Raw genomic sequence first — 21,846 nt, 5'->3', positions numbered from 1 at the left:
AAGGAATTAGAGAGGTGCGGTTAGTAGCCGATGGCTGTGCTGGACAAAACAAGAACAGTACTGTGCTTTGCATGCTTCTTTGGTGGCTCCAGAATGAGGCTCCAGCAGGTGTCTCAGTAGTTTCCCTTGTGTTTCCTGTCACAGGACACAGTTTTTTACCCCCAGACAGGGTATTTGGCAGAATTGAAAAAGATGTTAGACGACATGAAGAAATCCTGAATCCACAAAGCTACCAAAGGATTTTTTCAAGTCACGGCACTGTGTTAGAGCTTGGAAAACATTGGCATGCGTACGACTGGAAGGCCTACTGCACGGCGGTGATGAAGTCGACATCCAGCTTACCGTTCAAGATAACCGAAACGAAGGTCTTCTACATTCAAAGAAATGCAGCTGGTAGGAGTCCTCAAATTAGAGCAGAGCCTCACTATAAAGTTTCTGTGTCAAATTTCGTGTCAGTGCTAAAAAGAGGAAGGTCCCTTGCACAAGCACCCATAAGATGTGCACTGTACGCACACCACGTCAACGAAATGAAAGTCAGAGATGTGACCAGCCTTCTTGTGAAGCATTTCGGAAATTCCTGGCAAGACAATGAAGAGCTTGCGTACTTCGTTAGTGTCTTCAGGCGCGCCCAAGGAAATGATCGTGCGGAAGAATTAGAAGAGAGCTGCTTATGCTGCCAAGAAGACGCACCTGCTCTTCAAGTATAGTTCTATTGTTCTTGAAGCACAGCAAAGCCCTGCTGCCAATGTTATTATAGCTTTTCTGTCATTATTACATGATGCCATTCTGGAAAGCCAATTTTAATAAAGTTTTCATAACAATACCGCCTAAAATCCAGTGTTTCAATTCAATACGAGCCAAATCCAGAGTTCTCACCCTAATATTGGGCATATCTGCCGCATAATTTTTCATTACTTGTGGTCGTAAACTTGCCCTAGCCGACATGTAAAGCATATCATATAATAGCTTTGCTAGCGTTGCATTTAGGTCCGGTAACACATTTTTGCTTTTTTCTCAACTTTTGTTTACGTGGATTGGACCCATTTCGAAAAAAAACTCCTCATTCTTTCTCTAGGCACATGCTACCCATATCTTTAGAAATAATTTTTATTCGCTGCATAAATCTCTTTAGAATATATATTGCACTTTGTCTTGTGCGTGTATATAAATATATTGTGTGTGTAAGCTGTTTACAGTGGAAATTTAAAACCATATTGGAGTTAAAAATATACGTATGAGGCAGCCGCCGCTAGTGCTTCTAATACGCGTGTCCTCCGATAATGAAGAACCCTCAAATGATGTAGGCGACAAAGCAGTGGTAATGTCACTTTAGTTGTGACCAATGGGCTCAGCGCTCCCGGAAAACTCTGGAGGGGGATCGGGCCCCGGAGCCCCCCGTAGTCCCTGCTTAGGCCGTAACACTACACTTTGTGTAGTGTTATGCGAAACTCTAGGCATGCTTGCGCGGGCAGCACTGGCGGACCGTCCAGCTTCGCTATAGTTCTAGTTTGGTGTACCTCCGCTGATGAGGTGAGCGGAAGCGCGCATGCGCCCTTCGCATGGCCACAAACACGGTAGGCTTGCAAGGTTCCTGAGTGGAGCGTGCTGCGCAGCCGTTCTCTAGCGTTGGGTGCACGGATTGGGTGCAGAAAGCAGGATCGCTGGCTATCACGTGGCATTCCCCAAGACGGCGCTTTGTTTTCCACTGGATAAAATTGACCGGTACTGCACTAGATGCGCAAGTCTCCATACTTCTTGGACAAATAAGTCCGGACAACTATTTGCCTGTATTGGCTACGTTTACACACACACACACAAACACACACACACACACACACACACACACACACACACACACACACACACCTATATGTGTATATGTATATAATGAACGAGACGAAAGGAAACGGCCTGATATTTGTACAGTCTCTTCTGTACACCACGTAAACTGACATCCTATGACGTGCAGCGCTCTCCGCTATAGCTGCATATATGCCTTTAGGTGCTCGAACTTGTAGGCGAGCGCGCGCTATTACGGGATCACGGTTGCACGCGCGCACTTCCTGGCGCAATTATGTCTGTGGGTGTGGGCGAGGTCGGTGTCATTTGCATGGCCACGGCCGCTGCATAGGCGCGCGCGGGGGGCTCCGTCTGTTTTGCTCGCAGGTGCGCCCTCTCGCGTCGCCTCCTGTCACCACCGTTTTTCCGCGGTGCTCGCGACGGCGTTGGCTCGCTGTTGGCGCCTTTGGTGCTACTTACCGAATAATGCAAATTTACGTTTTTAAGAAAAAAAAATAGAATGGAATGATCTTGAAATGCCAGAGAATCATGCTAAACGCACTGTGCACACGTTTGTATGTCAGTAACGGCAGCTCTCCAGTGTCTGCTGTCTGCTTTCAACCACGGACCGAATGTGCAATTAGTAGCGGACATCCGATTACTCCACCATTACGCAATCGACAAGGGACACATAATCTACTAGTGGATGCCGGGTCACTGCGGAATTTCGGGAAATGACAGAGCGCAAGACGCTGCCCGTTCGGCCCATGATGGTGCCCAGAATATACCCATACTGCTGTCAAGAACAGATGCAGCCACAAGTCATCGCTCCCTCGCACGCGAGCTTACGCAAACTCTTTCAAACTCTTTGGAATTGACGAACACAGGTCTTCACAGATTGGATCCAAGTTTGCAACTCCGTCTTCCACCAGTGTTGCCACGAGCGCAAGCAACACTTCTGTACCGCCTATGGCTCGGCGTGGCATTCAGGAACTCATATTACTTCCGTATTGGAATGGCCGATAGTACTGCTTGCGACACCTGCCGCTGCAAGGAGAGGATCGCGCACCTCCTCTATCAATGTCCAGGTTACAATGTGCCAAGAAAAGTGCTCGTGACCGCGCGTGAAAAACTGCACAATCGCCCTTCCCAGGAGAGAAAGTTCCAGGACACTTGTCCAGACGGATTTTGGCACTCAAAGCCTTAAGGGCTTTGCTTAAGTTCTTCAGGACATGTGAATTGTGCGAACGCCTTTGACTATTGTTGCGCGGAACATCGCGTTACTGTGTCCATTTTTGTTGTTTTTTTCTCTTCCTTCTCCTTTTATTCCATTTACCCCTTTCCCCAGCGCAGGGTAGCCAGCCGGTATTTACACTGGCTAACCTCCCTGTCTTTCCTTCCCTTTTGTCTCTCTCTCTCTTGTACGTCAGAATAACACAGCGATATGTCCGAAACGGAATGTAAAGAATGGTGCCGCACTTGTACTTCAATCCGCTTGGTCAAATTTTATGAACATGACTCGTACTTCCATTGTGCTCTGTGGTTGTGGAAGCTTCCTTTTGTAAAACGCGCCTTGGTTCGTTAGCACTCTGCCTCAATTGCGGCGTATATTAGTACTCATGACACTTTGCTGCAAGGATCCAGAGCTTGAGGGATTTCTGCAGTGCCCAGTGCTTAGACTAATTATGCTAGCCTGCGCATTCCGCTATACTACAATAGGCCCAAGTTCCTTGCTTACTGACATTCACAGCAGTTCACTGAGCTTGTACTTTCACTTGCCTTGATATGATGTGCAGCTACTTCTACATGCAACTTACGTAACCTGCATCGTTTGACAAGTGTGATTAAATTTGACATGCAAATAGGGCAGTTGCCGTAGCATTTTCAAATGCAACCTGAACTGTGCCAGCCGTTTTGTGTTGTCAATGAATGGTGGATATTAAGGAACGAGTGTTGTGGCTGATGGTGGATTGAACTGAATCTGTCAAACGTGTATATGGAACTATGAAAGCATTTACACAAGTTAGATGAAAGTCAAGTCTAACCTTCGTGCCTTGCGACACCACGTACCCGAGCCCACGAGGGTTGGACCCTCCCGGGTGTAGCCGTGCGCGGCTTAGCCGTGTCTGGGGAAAGGGGGATCCTGGGGGTTGAGGCGATGCCGGGTAATTGGACCTTTAAGGCCCCCCGGCGGAGGCAACACACCTCTTTGGCCCCTGCTTTACGTAGACGGCACCCCCGGACTGACCCACCCGGGAGAAATCGGCAGTCGCCTTTTCCTGTCTTTCTCTCCCTCCAACCTTCGTCTTTCTCTTTACTTTCCATCTTTCCTGTCTTCTCCTAGCTTCCGCTCACTTCCAATTTTCCAGGCAGCAAGGGTTAACCTTGTGTGAATAACCAACCTAGGTTATCTCATATTTGGTTATAGTGATAACGTACAGCTGGCGTTTGCAGGACCTGTTCTTACAGTCCCTGTAGCGCCCCCTTGTAGGACTCCACGGTGGGTGGCTGGCGTTATTGCCGAAAATTCAATCCCTTTATGGCAACCTCTTTCCCACCGCTTCCTGATCGCCCAGGGCGCACCGATGATGTATTCCAGTTTTTTGGTCGGCAAAAAGAATCCTTCCCTCGTTTTCACGTGATCCACTCAGAAAAACCAGCTAAACCAGTTGTAACAATCTCACCATTCTTTGTTTCTAAGACATGGAGTGAAGTTATTGGTCCAGGTTATAAGGCGTCGAGCATGGCAAGCGGTGATCTCCCCTTGGAACTCCCCGATCAGAAACATTATGAGAAATTGACAAAACTAGTATCATTTGAGGAAACCCGCACCGTACGATGAACACAAGCCGCGGTGTTGTCTCGGACGATGACTTGCTGGAGCTCACTGAGGATAACCTCTTGGAGGGCTTCAGTGACCATAATGTTATCAATGTTAAAAGAATAAAGATCAGGCGTGACAGCAAAGAAATCAAGACCAAACACCTTATATTGACTTTCGGCTCAAGTATTCTGCCCGAGTCTGTAGAGGCCGGGTACATCAAGCTCCGTGTTAGGCCATATGTGCCAAATCCCCTCAGATGTTTCAAATGCCAACGTTTCGGCCACAGTTCGCAGAGCTGCCGAGGCCGTCAAACCTGTGCGAAGTGCAGTGCCCCCGAACGTACCTCTGAAGCTTGTGAGAACGCTCTCCATGGTGTAAACTATGAAGGGGAGCACGCCACATACTTGCGGTCGTGCCCATCCTGGAAAAAAGAAAAAGAAATTGTGACGATAAAGGTCAAAGAAAATATTAGTTTCAAGGAGGCCCGTAGGCGACTATCCTGCCTGCCCAAAAACACATTTGCCGATGTGGCGCGTCAGGGGGCAGTGCGACAACGGTCTCCGGCGGCTGTCCGACCCACACCCAGTGAGCCTGCAGTGACGCCCCCCCCCCCCCTGGCGGATGCAGCTAGTGCTGCTACGCCAACGCAGCAGACGGGGCCATCTACCTCCGGGCAGGTGACCACGAAGGCCTCGTCCAACATGCCGAGGCCTTCACGCCAAACAAAGCGCTCGAAAGAGCGCCTGTCCAGCGCCTCGCAAGAGGCGATGGACACAACCACCAGCCACACGGCGCCACCAGGGCCTAAGGAGCAGCGAGGCCCTTTCGATCGCTCCAAAAGAGATAAAACTCCCGTCACGGCGCCTTCAAAGCGCCTGTGAACTAGTTAGTTTCCTAAACACACAGTACCAAACACATTTATCAAAATGGAAACACAAATACTGCAGTGGAATGTACGAGGACTTCTACATTATCTCGACGACATTAGAGAAATAAGACTCAAACATAATCCGAAGCTGCTGTGTGTTCAAGAGACACACCTCAAATCTACCAATAGAAATTTTCTTCGAAACTACACCATCTTCCGAAAAGACCGTGAGGAGGCTAATGCCTCCGGCGGTGTAGTAATAATAGCCGACAGGGCGGTAGCTTGCCGGCCCGTCGCCCTTAACACGCCCCTTGAGGCAGTGTCTGTCTAGGCCATTCTTTTTAATAAAATAGTAACTGCGTGTTCCATTTATATACCGCGAAACCGGCGGCTCGAAAAAACACTTTTATAACCTCATTGACCAGTTTCCCGAGCCTAATATCATAGTGGGAGATTTTAACGCTCATAACACAATGTCGGGTGACTCGCGATGCGACGCGAGAGGTCGACTCATTGAAAATTTCCTTTTAACCACCAGTGCGTGTCTCTTTAATAAGAAAGAAGCAACGTATTATAATCCTCATCATAACTCGTACTCATCAATAGACCTGGTGATCGGATCCGCTTCCATCTTTCCAGATTTAGAATGGCATGTAATTAAAGACCCATTCGGAAGTGATAACTTCCCAATAACGCTGAACTTCCTAAACAAACATGACTTGCATCCACACTTCCCTCGCTGGAAACTGGCCTCAGCTGACTAGGAACGTTTTAGAGAATCCACCCACATATCACGGGATTTTATAGATAATTTTACTATAGATCATGCTGTTCCATACGTCACCGCTTTTATCATTGACGCCGCTGAAAAGTTCATTCCTCAAAGAAGAGGCACTTCATCCAAAAGGCGGGTCCCCTGGTGGAATGACGATTGTAGAGAGGCGAGGAAGAGACAAAATAAAGCTTGGAGCAAACTACGCGAAAGTCCTACAGCAAAAAATCTAATAGAATTTAAACAGGGTAAATCGCAGGGAAGAAGGACGCGACGACTGGCAAAGAGGGCAAGCTGGCAGATGTATAAAGTATTGGACGGGCTGAAAAGACTTAAGGGGCAAGAAATTCATCCGTATCCCCTAGTAAACGGTGAAGCAAACCGCTTGGAAGACCAGGCAGACGCCCTTGGCGAACACTTCCAATATGTTTCCAGCTCTAAGCATTACTCCAAGGCGTTTCTGAAACACAAACAGGTAGCAGAACACAAGGCTATCGACCGCAAATGCAGACATAACGAACGCTTCAACGTGCCTTTTAACATCGCCAAGTTTAGAGCCTCCCTGGCTGCATGTCAGAGCTCCGCACCTGGACCGGACACGATCATGTACGACATGATCAAACACCTTCCCAGTGACACACAAATTACTCTGCTAGCACTTTTTAATGCAATATGGGCTGCGAGATACCTCCCTACCGCATGGAAAGAAGCGTTGATCGTTCCGATTCTTAAACAGGGCAAAGACCCCACATTAGTAAGAAGTTATCGCCAAATTGCGCTGACAAGTTGTATATGCAAACTTTTTGAAAAAATGATAAACCGTCGACTTTTGCACTTCCTTGAATTAAATAAATTTCTTGATTGGCATCAGTGTGGTTTTAGAGTAGGACGATCTATAATCGACCATCTAGTGCGCATGGAAGCAAATATTCGCGACGCCTTCGTGCATAAACAGTCCTTCCTATCCGTGTTTCTCGACATGGAAAAGGCGTACGATACAACTTGGCGCTATGGAATCATGCGTGACCTATCGACGCTGGGGATCCGCGGCACTGTTAAACATTATAGAAAGCTACCTGCAAAACCGTACATTCCTAGTGAAAATAGGTAATGCGCTGTCGCGTGTATTCATACAGGAAACTGGGGTTCCCCAGGGAGGCGTACTGAGCTGCACGCTCTTTGTAGTTAAAATGAACCCGCTTCGTAAAACATTACCCCCAACAGTAGTGCTTAAACAAAGTCCCCAAGTGGGCAGACGAAAACGGGTTCAAAGTGAACGCCAACAAAAGTTCTTGCGTTCTTTTCACCAGGAAAAAAGGGCTTGCTGCAGATCCCACTGTTGAAATATATGGGCAACGAATACCCGTAAACAAGGAACACAAATTCCTAGGCGTTATACTTGACTCCAGGCTTACATTCATCCCACACATAAAATATATTAAAGCAAAATGTCTTAAAACAATGAACTTTCTTAAAATCCTATCCCACACAACATGGGGTAGCGACAGAAAGTGTTTACTGAATCTTTATAGGAGCCTAGTTCGATCACGACTGGACTATGATGCCGTGGTTTATCACTGCGCCGCACCGAGCGCGCTAAAGATCGTAGACCCTGTTCATCATCTGGGTATCCGTCTCACCACTGGCGCATTTAGAACAAGCCCCGTCGAAAGTCTATATGCAGACTCAGACGAGTGGTCACATTTTCAGACAACATACATCAGCTTCCCCTACTTTCTTAAAGTGCGCTCTAACAAGGAACATCCGTGCTTCACGACAGTGAACGACTTAACGTGCAAAACACTATTCCGTAACAGACCCTCCATAAGACTTCCTTTATCGCTGCGTATAAGAGAACTTAGTGAAAAAATGGATGTCCCAATACTCGAACATCGCCAAATGGCTCCTGCTAATCTATTAGCGCCATGGGAGTGGCAGGTGATAGAATGTGACACATCATTTGTAGAGGTCTCGAAGCACGCTCCTGAACTTGGAATCGCCATGCATTTCCGAGAGTTTCAGTAGAAGTACTCCTGCTACGAACTTTACACAGACGCGTCCAAATCCCATGTTGGCGTATCCTACGCTGCAGTTGGTCACTCTCTTTCTGAATCTGACGTGTTGAATCCCCTAACAAGTATCTTCACTGCAGAAGCCTGTGCAGTACTGTCTGAAGTAAAACATATAAAGACACTGAAACTTGAGAGAGAAATAATATTCAGACTCCTTAAGTCTTGTAAAAGCACTCATTTCTTTACAAAAGCAAACAAATCCTGTCTTCAGTGAACTCTACACACACTTATGTAACATCTACTTATCACACAGACATGTAGTAATATGCTGGGTTCCTAGCCATAGATGAATCCAGGGAAATGTGCTTGCTGACGAGATGACCAAATCAATGACATCGCAGGGTACTCGTTCTGCTGCAGTCCCTGTCGCAGACAGGAAGCCTTTCCTCAGAACCAAACTGCGATGCCACTGGCAACGCTTGTGGAACGCAGAAACGAGTAATAAGCTTCACCTAATTAAGCCTAAGTCAGGTTTCTGGCGCCCAACAACGAAAACACGAAGAACAGACGTCCTGTTTACTAGACTAAAATAGGACACACGTTCGGCACTCATAACTTTCTCCTGACTGGTAACGAGCCCCAACCTGTGGTAGATGCGGCGACAGGCTTTCTGTCCTCCACGTCTTCCTGGAATGCCGCGAAGCCGAAAGAGACAGGAGGAAACACTTTCCTTTTGCATACAGCCATCACGTCCCTCTGCATCCGGCCATGTTTCTTGGTGTAGAACCACTTTTTAAGACCAAAGAAGTCCTCACTTACTTGAAAGATGTTGTGTTACACGTGACAAGCCCAATAATTCCGTAGTGCATCCTCTTTCCAGAGGATACATCTACGCTAGTGTTCTTTGTATAGCACATGCCTCTAGGTCCTTGGCTTTCAAGGGCTCTGGTTAGGCACAAGTGCTCCAGATCTCACGTATTTTATATATTGTATCATTTTTTCTCAATGCCTTCTAATGTTCATAGTACACGTCAACAGTCATTCCCATAATTTTATTACTCCTACATTTTATGGAATTTTGATCAACTCTTTGAGGCCCCTTTACAGCCACGGCACATTAAGATCACAGAACCCTGAAACAAGTGTATTTACGGCTGAGGCCCATGCACTATTGTCGGCTGTGAAACATATCAGAAAATCAAATATTCAACAATTTTATTTACAGACTCCTTAAGCGTCGTAAAAGCCTTGAAGTCACACTGTAAACACAGAAACCCCGTAATAACTGAGCTCTATTCCATTCTCTGTAGAGCGTATAGTATGTCTAACCAGCATGTCATTACATGGTGGGTGCCCGGACATAGGGGCATCGAGGGTAACGTTCTAGCAGACCAGATGGCCACATCAATTTCATTGCATGCAGCTAATCCTACTGCTTCGGTCCCTGTCACAGACCTGAAGCTTTTTGCAAGAAGGAAACTGCGAAACCACTGGCAACGTAAGTGGGACGCAGAAGTACATAACAAACTGCACGTGATAAAGCCACAATTAGGTTCTTGGCCCTCCGTAACAAAATCACGGCGAACAGATGTCCTATTCTGTCGCCTCAGAATAGGACACGCATTTGGCACACATAACTTTTTACTCATTGAAAATGATCCTCGAACCTGCGGTAGATGCGGGGAGAGGCTGACCGTCCTCCTGGAGTGTCGGGCAGCCGAATCTGAGAGAAAGAAGCCTTTTCCCCTAGCATACCGGCAGCAGATCCCCCTTCATCCCGCAATGTTACTCGGCCCAGAACCGCTATTTGATACCAACGCAGTCCTAAGTTTCCTGAAAGATGTTGTCCTGCATGTTGTTAGCCCCACTAGTTCATAGCGGGTCCTCTCTTCAGAGGATGCCGCCGTGATAGCTCTTTGGTATAGCACACGCCTCTAGGCCCTTGTGTTTCAAGGGCTCTGGCGAGGCAGCAGTGCTCCAAGCAATTTTACCATCTTATATATTTTATATTTTGCATCATTCTTCTACGATGGATTTTAATGTTCATAGTATTCGTCATGTCATCGCCATAATTTTATAGAACGTAGATTTTACCCACTTTAAAGCGACTATTTTTAGGCCACTTTACAGCCAAGTTACACCTTCCATAATACATCGTCAACATTACCAAGGGTCATGGCGGTCTTTGGCCAAACCTGGCCCTTCCGCCACCAAACACCACACATCATCATCATCAACCTGCGGATTTTGCTACACTACAATTGGCCCAAGTTCCTAGCTTACTGACATTCACAGCAGTTAACTGCGCTTGTACTTTCAGTTGCCTTGACATATGGAGCTACTTCAACATGCAACTTACGTAACCTGCATCGTTTGACGAGTGTGATTGGATTTAATATGCAAATAGAGCGGTGGCCATAGAATTTTCAAATGCAACCTGACTGTGCCAGCTGTATCAGCTGGATAGAACTTAATCTGTCAAACATGTATATGGAACTATGAACGGCATTTACACAAGTTACAAGATGAAAGTAAAATCTTCCTTCCTGCTTGCAGATCTCAAGGAACTGGCCATCGGGCTCTACCGCAACGGCAGTGAGCAACTCCTGAAGGGTATTTCTATTGACTTCTCCCAAGGACAAGGTATGGTTCCTTATTACTTACCGTTTTGATTGCTTTATGTCAATTTTCAGTCTTTGGCAAAAAAAACGTGGTTCTCCTTCAGATGTTGTAGTGTAAGAGCAGAGCCGCTTCACTAGCTACCTGAACTGTAGTGTCATCAGTGGAACCTTTAGCTCGGCACGAACTCCTATTTCTGTATTCAAATAGTACATGTAAAATGCTGAAAAGCTCGCACTTTGCAACTGTTCTAACAATTTCAATGAAATTTGTTGCTTTTGACGGAAAAAAGTTTCTTTGCCAACTGTGGGAAGCAGAATTTGTGGGAATTCGCAAGTATAGAAAGAAGGGATGCCATGGCAACATGATCAAGCGAGTGATAGGCGCCAGGTGAGCATTTTTGTCTCCCTTGGTTCAGGCATGGCTGCGCATTGCTACATGTGCTGCCTAATGCTGATGCAGCCCATGTGGTGTATCTTAGAGGTTGTGCGCGGCAACTGCAAATGGTGGGCAAGCTCAGATGCTAATCACTTCACGTGCACTATCTTTCCAAGCGCCTAGTCTTGTAAGTTGTGTAACTTCAAGTTTTAGAGACACCTTAGAAGGGTAAAGGAGCTTGAATCACTCGATTTCAAGACCGGAGCTCTTCATCATGTCAGCATTGTGACACTGAGTGCTTCCAGTCATGAAGTGATAGCCAAATGTGCCTGTGCATCCGTGATACCATGGTTAATTAGCGTTATTTTAACCATTGAATGTGTACTGCTACCGTATTTACTATAATCTAGGCCAGCCCCGATTCGAAGCTGAGCCCCGAATGTCCAAAGCCAGAAGAAAGCTTACCTGAAATGTAGGGTGCACAAAAAAAGTTCGGACAGTGTCCGCGAATTCATAACAGCATTTACTTATTATGAACATGCCGAGCTCACTCTACGTCATCGCCACCATCAGCCTCGTCCCTATAGCCCAGACCACGCGTACCCTTGTGGACGCGCGCGCAATCGAGCGTCCGCGCCCATGCATGCGCAGACAGTGCGGCGTCGCATGCGTCAAAACGCGGCGTGATCTCGGTGAACAGCTCCTCACTGTAATTGCGCACTTATCCTCCTTAACTCTGTCGTCTACATGTTGCGGCACACGCAAAAGCGCCTCCCATTACTCCTTCCACCGACGGGCGTTCTTGTTTTAGGTGATGAACTCCTGCCTGGCTTGCTATGCATCTGCTGCTTGTAGTAGTAGTTGTAGTAAACTTTATTAATAAAGGAATCGGGAAGAAGGGTTCGAAGAGCGATGGGTGGCTCCCTTAGTCCAGGGCTCCACTGGCCTTGGCCGCCTGCTGGTCTTGTTAGAGGAGCGTCCTCTGCACCCCCAGGTCCGAGCTAGCGAGTTGTACCTCCCACTGCTCCGCTTATGATTGTTGTTTGTTTATGCTAGGCTGAATAGCTAACTCCGGCCGGCACTCTTTCACACGCCTGCGAGATGTGGAAAAGGGTTGGTCTACCACCACACTGCGGGCATCTATCGTGATATTGCCTAGGGTAGCGTGCGTGTAGTTTTCGGATGTGTGGATAAACATCGTTCTTGATGTTTCGGAGGTTTGTGGCCTCTTCCCCGTTTAAGGATTTGTGCAGGGAAGCGTATTTTTGGCGTGTTAATCGCTGGTGTTCCAACATTGTTTCGGCATAGGCAATGCCTGTGAGCTGGGCTGCTCCGCTTGGTTACGAAAATCACGAGCTAGATCATCAGCCTCCTCGTTGCCTACGGGGCCTGAGAGTCCTGGGCACCATATTACAGCCTGGTAAAGTTGTAGCTTACGACCTAGCAACCTAAGGGTAGTCGAAGGTGAACGTCCTGTCATAAATAGACGGCACGCCTCTTGAGAGTCAGGTACTATTGTTGAAAAGTGGCGTCTCCTCTCCTGATTTTGGATAGGTAGGACTGTCGCTGCAGTCTCCGCAAATGTTATGCAAGGTGTGGTTAGGAATACGGTGACCAAGGGGCTAGTGGTTTTGGCTACAGGTACCGCTGTGTAACGTTATTTTGCGTATGTAGCAGCATCTACATATGTTGCATGTGGTTTGAGTGCCAACTGGTGGCGTAGCCATTTGACCCTGGCGGAACGACGAACTTGGCGGGTATCATGATGCATATGCTTGGAAACGGTATGGTGCATATGCGCTTGCGATACTCTTTCGTCATATCCTCTAAAGCATCCTCTATACATATAGAGGGTGGCACTTTTATGCGGGCTAACATAGTCCTGACTTCAGGGGTAGTGCTGAGGGGGTCTCTCTGCGAAACCAGTACCGCAGGTTAAAGCTCCGAAAGTGTCATGTAGGCCCAAGGCCTAAAGCCTCTTAGCCGGAGTTTGTATAGGGCAGCACTAAGGCAGCTTTATACGCGCTGGGAATGATAGCTTCTACTTTGTATTCTTCGGCCTTGCCCAGGTGGTGGTAGTGAAGCCCGTACGATATTAGATTAAGGACGAAAGCTTAGACTGGCCGTACGGTGTCTCATTCCTTTATGGTGATCAGTCCAGCGGCGTATCATCTTACAGATTTGTTTAGTTCTGCTGCATAAACTTTCGATTGTGCGTCTAGCCCTGTCATTGCTTTTACTGAGAAACACAGAATTCGGGCTTGGGTGACTTCAGCAATGGTGCGGCGGTCCACGCTGAGATTTATTTGTCCACTCGTTCTATATCGAGGATTGTGAACACCGATAACGTCTGACTCTTTAGGGGCGCACATAAGTCCACTGTTCCTAGGGAAACTAGACTATGTCGGCCGCCTCCTGAAGCGTTTCCTCTTTTTGCGCTAGAGAGCCCTATGTAGCCCAAAAAGTTATATCGTCCGCATATCAGGTGTAGCCTAATTGCGGGACTTCCTCCAGGGTATGAGCAAGTCTGCGCATAGCTGTTAAATAGAGGTTCGATGCTATTCCTCCTTGAGGAGTTCCTTTGTGAGGCATGTCTATAGGATCGGACCAGGTCTGTCCAATGCCTGTTGCTATTCGGTTAGTGAGGAAGGACTTGGCATATGCCAATATCCGCTCACCGCACCCTATGACATTGATTTCGTTGTGTATAGCCTTATATAAGATGTTATCGAAAGCCCCTTGAGGTCGAGGTCAAGAATTAGGTGCTCGCTACCCCTAGGTATGCAGTATTAGATTTCTTTTAGAAGAAGAAAGGCGTCCTGTGTGGACAGTCCTGATCTGAAGCATAGCATGGTAGGTGGGAAAAAGCGATTTCATCCGATGTAATTTTAAACGCGGTTCTATATGACCCTTATAGTTTGCCCATGCAAGAGGTGAGCGAGATGGGACGCAGGACCTCAATTGCTGGAGTTTTTTCCTGCTTTAGGTATAGTTATATTTGCTTTCTTACACTCTGGAGGTACGCAACCTTGCTCCCGCCAGTGTTGGTTGAGGTAGTCGGTAATATAGCTTGCAATTTTATCTGGCCCCGACACCGTGGTTCTTTTTCTGCTTGTGCAGCTGTAAGAACTTCTGTTCCGGTGAGCGGAGTATCCAGTTCTGGGTTGGGTGCCCCACTATACTGAGCGTTTCAAGCGAGTGAGGTTGGTCTATTATATAGCTTGCGACTAAGGCTTGGATCAGCTCTTGGTCTGTACCCGGGAACTCGTCCGCTATTCTTTGTAGTGTTCTACTCGTAGCTGTTTTGGATTTGTCGCGATCCAGCTTGTTACGCAGAACGGTTCAGGTTTGTGCTGTGCCAAAATGTTCTGTGAAGAGCTACAGAATTGTACCCATCCTTCGGTAACTTCATGGGGTGCATAGGCATCGGCTTCTTATTTGAGGGCCGCTAACCAGCGTAACAGGGTGCGTTTGAGGCCTTGGGCAAGCTTTTGCGGCTCTCCCACAAATGAAGTAGGTGGTGGTCTGCTGCTGGTGTTTCCAACGAGCGTTCGAGCTATTTGTGTTTGGTCGTGGGTCTCTTTCATATGTTTCATGTTTGTTTCATTCCTGGACATTGCTCGGCATGTGGTCAGGTAATGGGTGGGAGCGAAAGGCAACCCAGTCCGTTAGAATGGCGTCACCTATGGCTCTACGGAGCTTAGAAGATATGGATACTCTAAGGATTCGATGATCGCTTCCCAAGTTCTCTCCTAGGTTGATCCAAGTTGTTTATTTAATGTTGTAAGTTAAGGTGAGATCTAGAAATGTGTATCTACTTATATTGTTGCCTAGGCGTATGGGTGTTGTCGGTAGGATAACTGTTTGTAGTCTTAGCGTTTCCTCCATGTTGAGGAGGTTGTCTCCTTTGGCCAAGTCCCTATGATAGCGCCACGTGGTGTGGGGAGCGTTGAAATCTTTGACAACCACTCTTTTGTCTTTGGCGCCCGTAATAAATTTAGTGGGGTTTAGGAAGGTAGTAAAGTGTCCGTGCTTCACCTGTGTCACATTTGAGTTTTTTTTTGCGACTGTACACATTTAGAACGACTGAAAGGCTCTGCCACTTTTCTCGGGCGTAACCACGATTGTTTGGTGATTATTTTCTTTACGACCATAAGAATAATGGGCAGTGGCAGTTATAGTTTTGAATACCAGCGTAGCGACACAATGGTATTTTGCATTGAAGAGCGTATAATAGCACACTAGTGTTCCTGGACGGTAGTCCACTTCTTGCAAGCAGATTACGTCCGGTGGGCTTAGGGAATTTTATACAAGGTATAAAAGGTCGGTGACATCTGTAGCTTTCCTAATGCGGCAGTAGGCTGGAGCTGTAGAGTTGGACAAGGGTCCTGCATCTGTGCGCTTGCGAGCTTCACGTCGTGCGGTCAAATAAGAGTCGTTAAACATAGATATTTGCTGTTGGATTTCGTGCTGCAGTTGCTGCATCTGTTGCATTATGCTTAGCAGCATGACCTCCGTGCCTGATGGGGGTGCTATGGGTTGTGGTGGGGTAAGATTAGCTGCTCCCTCCAGCTTACTAAGCCTCGCACTGAGAACACTCTTATTGCAAAGTGTTGCTAGTTCTTCTTAGCTGCCTATTCTCGGTTATGATTCTCTGATACTCAGGGTGTTCTGTAGTAGGAGCAGTGCGAGATACAACTTAAGCCCAGCTCACCTGTTGGGTGTCGTGTGGCCCTGGATCTATCTTCTTAGCTTGGATATTCAGTTTCTTTAGCAGCTGCGGCGGCCCCGGGGCTCTAGTCTTGGAAGAGAAGGGCGACTCCGTCGAGGTCACGCGTTCAGAGCTGAACCACCTACGTCCTTGCTTTCGCCAGGGTGCTTGGTCCTTGCGACTTGGTAGGAACCTTGGCTTTCTAGGCTATAGCCTTGAGGTGACGTATACATATATTCGCGCCAGCAGCGTGGCCTTCCCAACGTTTAGTTTGAAAGTGGTACGCCACGTCTCATGCCGATAACAGAACAAGCTTCGATACGACACAGGGGAAAACAACAACTTCGCTGGTGTTATTCAGTTGGCGACTGGCCGGGCTAGTAGCGGCTACGATACTGACTTTTCTGGATGGTGCTAGCTATGGACCACATTAATAAAAACAGGGGCGTTTTTTTAAATCCTCGAGACTCAGACATACCTAGAGTTTTGTATATGAATATTTGTAAAAACGGCCGGCCTAGATTTGAATATATATGGTATATATAACGCTTACATATCTAGGACCCTTACTTTGTGTAGTTGGCTGCTACTTTGCAATCACTATGAATGCTTCGCCCGTGAAGTGAAACTATACCTTTTTCTTCACTGAGAGCCTGGAGGAATTCGGTGTTACAAAGTTCGCTTCTGAGATATATCTTGGCAAATGCAGGTCCTACCTGGGAGTGGGCAAATACCCTGAAGGAGAAGATGAGGGCCAACCTTGAGATCGCCCAGGACAGGCTCGACTTTCTAGGTTGGTGATGGTCCCTTCTATTAGCCCTAGTTTGTCTAGTGATCCTGCAACTGCCTCGAGGCACCAAAAATTGCAGAGTTTCTTGGTGTGCAGCTTTATCCAGTACGAGGGATGTTAAGGTCTTCATGAAAATTTTGTTTTCATACCTTTACTATAGATTTAGGTGTGATTGCGGAAAACAAAAAGGGTACTTCAGAACGACTTCCTACTTGGAAATTCGAAGACATTAGAAAGAGAATAATTGTGAATCATGCTCCTGTTGTGTACATGGCATTAGGGCTCAGTGGCCACGTAAATTTTCAGCGGGGCATGACGGCAATCACATTCGGGTGGACATGGAATGCAAAAAAAAAAACTTGTGAACGAAGATCTGGCTGCTTGTAGATAAAGTGGTCAATCTTAAGGTGCAGCCCTCTGCGGCAGCAGGTCTCATAGACACTGTTGCTATGAAATGTCTGACCGAATCAATCAAAAATCCCCATTTGCTGAAAATTGATCAATTGGTAGTCTCTGGCCTTCAATAGTACTTGTGAAGCTAACACAACTGAATGATCACAATCTCTCGAGCTGTCTACTTCGAGGCTTGTGTGCCTGATTTAGTTGGGTTCAGTGCTGAATGTGTTGCTCTCTCTCACCTTTGTGGTCACGAATGTGAACTTGTCCGCACACGGTGTATTTTTGCCTCTTTACTGCATGTCTTTCCTCATCTGATTGTGTGTGGTAGGACTTGGCACTAATGACTTCCGTGTGAGCTGGTAGTCAGTTTGCATGAAGCGAAGATTTCATTGTTGAAAGCCTGCAGTACATACACACAGCACCTACTGTACCACTCACTGCACGGAAATGTTGTGAAGTGAAGCGTGCTGTGCAACTTTGTACAAGGGTGGCCCCGCTGCACCTGTGCATTGCTTTCACCAAACATTCAAAAACAAAATTGGTACGTAGTGGATTGCCGTGAAGTGCCATTGAAGCCCAACGCTTACCAGATTAGCAATGCGGCGCCATGTCACGTGAAATTATTCACAAATTTCTGCACGAAACGGGCCTCGCACCAAATTTGAGATTCTGATCGCTTTGTGCGGAGTTCTTATAATTCAATGTATCACTGCATAGCTTGCGAAAGGTACTGCAGATAGAAATTTTGAACTGATTGCTGCGTACCCAGACGTAAGCCTCTGTGGCCCGTATACTTGTGTGGGCAGCATCATATTACTGGCTATCTCTGAGACCCCAGTGCGACACATTCAGAGTAAAAGGGGGTTTTGTTTTCATTGACTGATCTTACGCTGACTACATCTACCGTTGATTTATGCCTATTTTTAACCTATGATTGGTTACTGAATAACACGGGTGCCTTCGACCTTTCTTTTAGAGTTTGACCAGGGGATTTGCCGTAAAGAATATGCACAAATGGTTTAGTAGAAGTCAAAGTATTATCAAACACTTTACGCATTTCGAAACTTAGAGACTGATAATCGATTTTTAACGAGTGGTGGTGGTGTTGACGGTGGTGTTGGTGGTGGTGTGTGGTCGTGTCGGTGCGGTTGACATCTGCAGCGCGGTACTTCGATAGCGTGTGAATATTTAGTAAGGATTTTAGGACATCAGCAGCCCCTAAAAAAATGTCCCACCTCCAGCAAAGACAAAATTGTCAGCGTTGTTGACAGCCTGGCTCGCAAATTGCGAAAGGTTCTGCATGGTTGGTTCTGCATTCACAGGAGGAATTGTAACTGCGCTTAACTACCTATACTTTGACCTTTACGACCCCATTTGAAAACAAGAAGGCGGGTGAGTTATGGCGTGCTGGGTCCCGTTGTCGCTCTGTCAATAGACGAGTCAAGCCAACTCGTGAGACACGAAGGCAGCACCACTTTTCTGTGCACTGCAAACAAAGGCTTATCTGCAAATTGCAATACTAAAAAAAGACCAGGAACTGTGCAGACAAGCAGGTCACGTGGACTCCTTAAGCAGCTTAAATGTTTTTTTTTCTTCCGCGCGGGCTGGCAAAGGTTATCTTTGGCGACTTTTGCTGAATAAGTAAAAATATAAATCCACGTTTAACGCAATAACATGGCTTGTTTTAGCCACTACGACAGGGAATCATTCCATCAGCAGGATTATCTCGATTCATATTCTGAGCGGTTGTATGTTCCGTTGTTCTTGTACCTCTCTGAGGGTGGTAAACATTCAATTAACTGCACAACTGATGCGCGCAAAGACAAGCAAAATCAAATATCTGCAGTGCGTTTAAAATGGTGCTCAACGGTCTCTGGTTAGGTACGTAAGCTAATCCTGCTTTATTTGTAGTAATAAACTCTAAGGCATGGACAGACCCACTTGACAAGTCTTTCATGAGTTCGAGTAATACTAATTGAGTGCGATGGAGATCATCATCCAATCGCTTGGCATTCAGTTTGCACAGGACCGGTTGACACTAGATGCTCTCAAAAAAGTAGAGCGCAAGATTAAAGAAAAAATACGCGTAAAACAAGCAATCTTTGGTCCCACGAATAATCTGGACCAGGTAGATCTACAATATTGTTAGGTGAGAAGACGCAGATGAAAAGCTATATACAAGTATATTTACAACGTAATACGCCGCACTTGGACAAGAGGCAACAGCCCGCGCTAGCCTAGCAATAGCAATATTCCGTAGCAATATGAGCTAAAGAAATTGTAGCTGCAGCTGATCTTTCGTAGCAGGGTCCTTCCATTAATAATTCATATTCCACGGCGAACGTAAGTCTGAACTATGGAATTCCGATAAAAACGAATGTATCCTAAACAGATTTCTTTTACGTCTTAAGACCCCCCTGCAACAAAGTTCTCGATTCATTGGTACATGCACTTGGCTTATTTCTGGCATTTTCCTGCTGCACGCCCATGCAACGAATTGAGACGTTCGACTCAGATCTGCCTGTGAAGGCTTCGAAGCACACGGCACATTAGCATCCAATTTAGGGTCGCTGTTTCACGGTGGTAGAACTTGCACAATTATTTTGTCATCGTTCAGTACGGCACACTGCGACACCACGCTGTAGACCTCTGCTGTCTTCAAATGCAACAGTGGCTCACTGCAGCCTTTCAGGTCATCAATGGTATCCGCATATGAGCACGTTGTGATAGGCGGTAGGTTCAGGCTGTTCAGTTGTGGAGTCATTTGGGCTGCGGGGCACCGTTGGTACCATTTACGCGGCCTTTCAATAAGTTCACGAGAAGGACTTCCTGGAGCCTGCAGTGCGCTATCTTGAACGCAAAGTAAACAAACACACAATAGTGGAACGCTGTTCCAAAGGCAAACTCAAACAGTATGGTGAGAGTAGCGCATGGGTGGAGTTGCTGTGAAATAATCTCATGATCGCGATGTTGACGTGCCGTATAGTTCACGCAAAGCCTCAAATATAGGCATTGCAGTTAACTCTCTAGCCTAGTGCTGCGAACAAGGCAAGGCCTCGGCGACGGCAGTCTAACGTGCAATCTCTGAAGCCATAATTGATGTCTCGGATCTCAGGCCGTACTTAGTGCCTTGTCAAGGTTGCCAGAGGAGGTAATGCCAGCGAGCCAGCGTAGGCTACATCCATGGAATCCAGATAACCGAATGTAGAGCTGGCTGCTGTAACAAATATCGGTTGTCTTTACAAATGAACTCTACGAGGCCATTGGCAATTCCGCGATGCTGTATGAATTACCGTGTCGTGTCTCCTTTCTTGTCGCTGTCAAAATACGCGCTCTTCTGCTTAATATGGCTTACCAACTCGTCCAAACATCCGTTTGAACGAATTACTGATCACGTCCGGATTATCGGTGTCCGATTTATTAGTCGGCACCCGTGTTAGCAATGTCGACATGCAGGCACAAATGTAAGAACTGACAATTTACTTGGCTGGCATTTCGCATTGACATTTTAGTCAGCTTGTTAGAGTGATGGCATGTTGCCTGCGCTCTGTATTGCTGCTACATTTGTCTTGCATTTGTATGCTGCGCAGAAACGATGGTGATGATTCAGCACCTCGGTGAGGATCTGCCCTGGCATGCAGGCGTGGCCCGGCGCCAGGCCAAACCAAAGCGGCGGCGGTGGGAAAAGAAAGACCGGAAAGACGCCGACAATAGAGGTGACGGCCCCTCGTGGCTAAAGAGGGCCATCAACGGCGTCGGAATGACCAACCAGGCGAGTAGGACAGGCGGCGCATGTCACCAGCACACTTGCCCAAGACACAACTTGGGGGTTTAGTGCCTTTGTTATGCAATCTGAACTGCCTGGCACCTGAAAGTAATTCGTTTCTTCACAGCATCACAACATCTGTCACCCTTCATTAAGAATGGTAAATGAGGCCTTGATAAGAAGTGGCCAGTGTTTGTGGTTCATTGGCAATGGAAAGAAATGAGTACTAGTGACCCGGTATAGGCGAGGTAATATAAGGAAAAATGGCGATGCATTTAACATCTTTGCAGCGAGAGTGCCAGGCTGTTTCCACTTTTAACACTCAAATGTAGTTGGGTAGACAAATGCACTTTTGAATGGTCACCATATGAATGCAAGTTGCAACATGATTGCTCTAATACTGCTCTTGTGAATAGCTACCTAATTCATCCGCATCACTAGCATTGTAAGAGCCTAAAGTGTTATCTGCCTATGCTGCACTGTCAAGCGCACCGTCGCTTGACTATTCTGGTCTCGTGCTAGACTTTTTATTTCATTGGCGCTGTAACAATGCCCAGCCATGTGGCAAGCACAGAGGCTCTCTCCCTGTCACCTGTATTACCATTAGAGCATTTCCTTGTTGTTACTTAGGTGTTCCCTTTACTAGTGGTCCATACTTGGACGCTACAAGGGAGTCCACCGTATTCTAGAGCTGTAGTAGTGCTGTAATGTGCAATGGGTATTCTCAATCTGGTGAATTCACATGTGCTGGTGCACACAAACGAAACCTATTTTCGTTAGAGAGCCTACGCTCATTACAAAGGACCCATGTAAAACAGACTTTCGATTATAACGCGCCATACTTTCACGTTAGTGTGCTCTACCTATCTCATTAATGCGACGAAGATCGCTTTTAACGGTCAGCACTACAACGAACTATCGGCTACAG

At 46.8% G+C, this 21,846-nt stretch overlaps 1 protein-coding gene across 1 annotated transcript in view; it reads left to right on the top strand.

Annotated features, from left to right (window-relative positions):
- Nucleotides 1-21,846, top strand: part of LOC126548665 (spastin-like) — a 56,663-nt gene that overhangs the window by 11,803 nt on the left and 23,014 nt on the right. Inside the window, exons 2-4 of the mRNA XM_072285821.1 lie at nucleotides 10,812-10,898; nucleotides 16,673-16,756; nucleotides 20,743-20,924. Coding sequence (XP_072141922.1) covers nucleotides 10,812-10,898; nucleotides 16,673-16,756; nucleotides 20,743-20,924 — 353 coding nt within the window. The remainder of the gene's footprint in view (nucleotides 1-10,811; nucleotides 10,899-16,672; nucleotides 16,757-20,742; nucleotides 20,925-21,846) is intronic.

The sequence above is a fragment of the Dermacentor andersoni genome, unplaced genomic scaffold (genome assembly GCF_023375885.2).
Source record: "Dermacentor andersoni unplaced genomic scaffold, qqDerAnde1_hic_scaffold ctg00000052.1, whole genome shotgun sequence".
Lineage (NCBI taxonomy): Eukaryota > Metazoa > Arthropoda > Arachnida > Ixodida > Ixodidae > Dermacentor > Dermacentor andersoni.
This window is presented reverse-complemented; position numbering and strand designations above follow the sequence as displayed.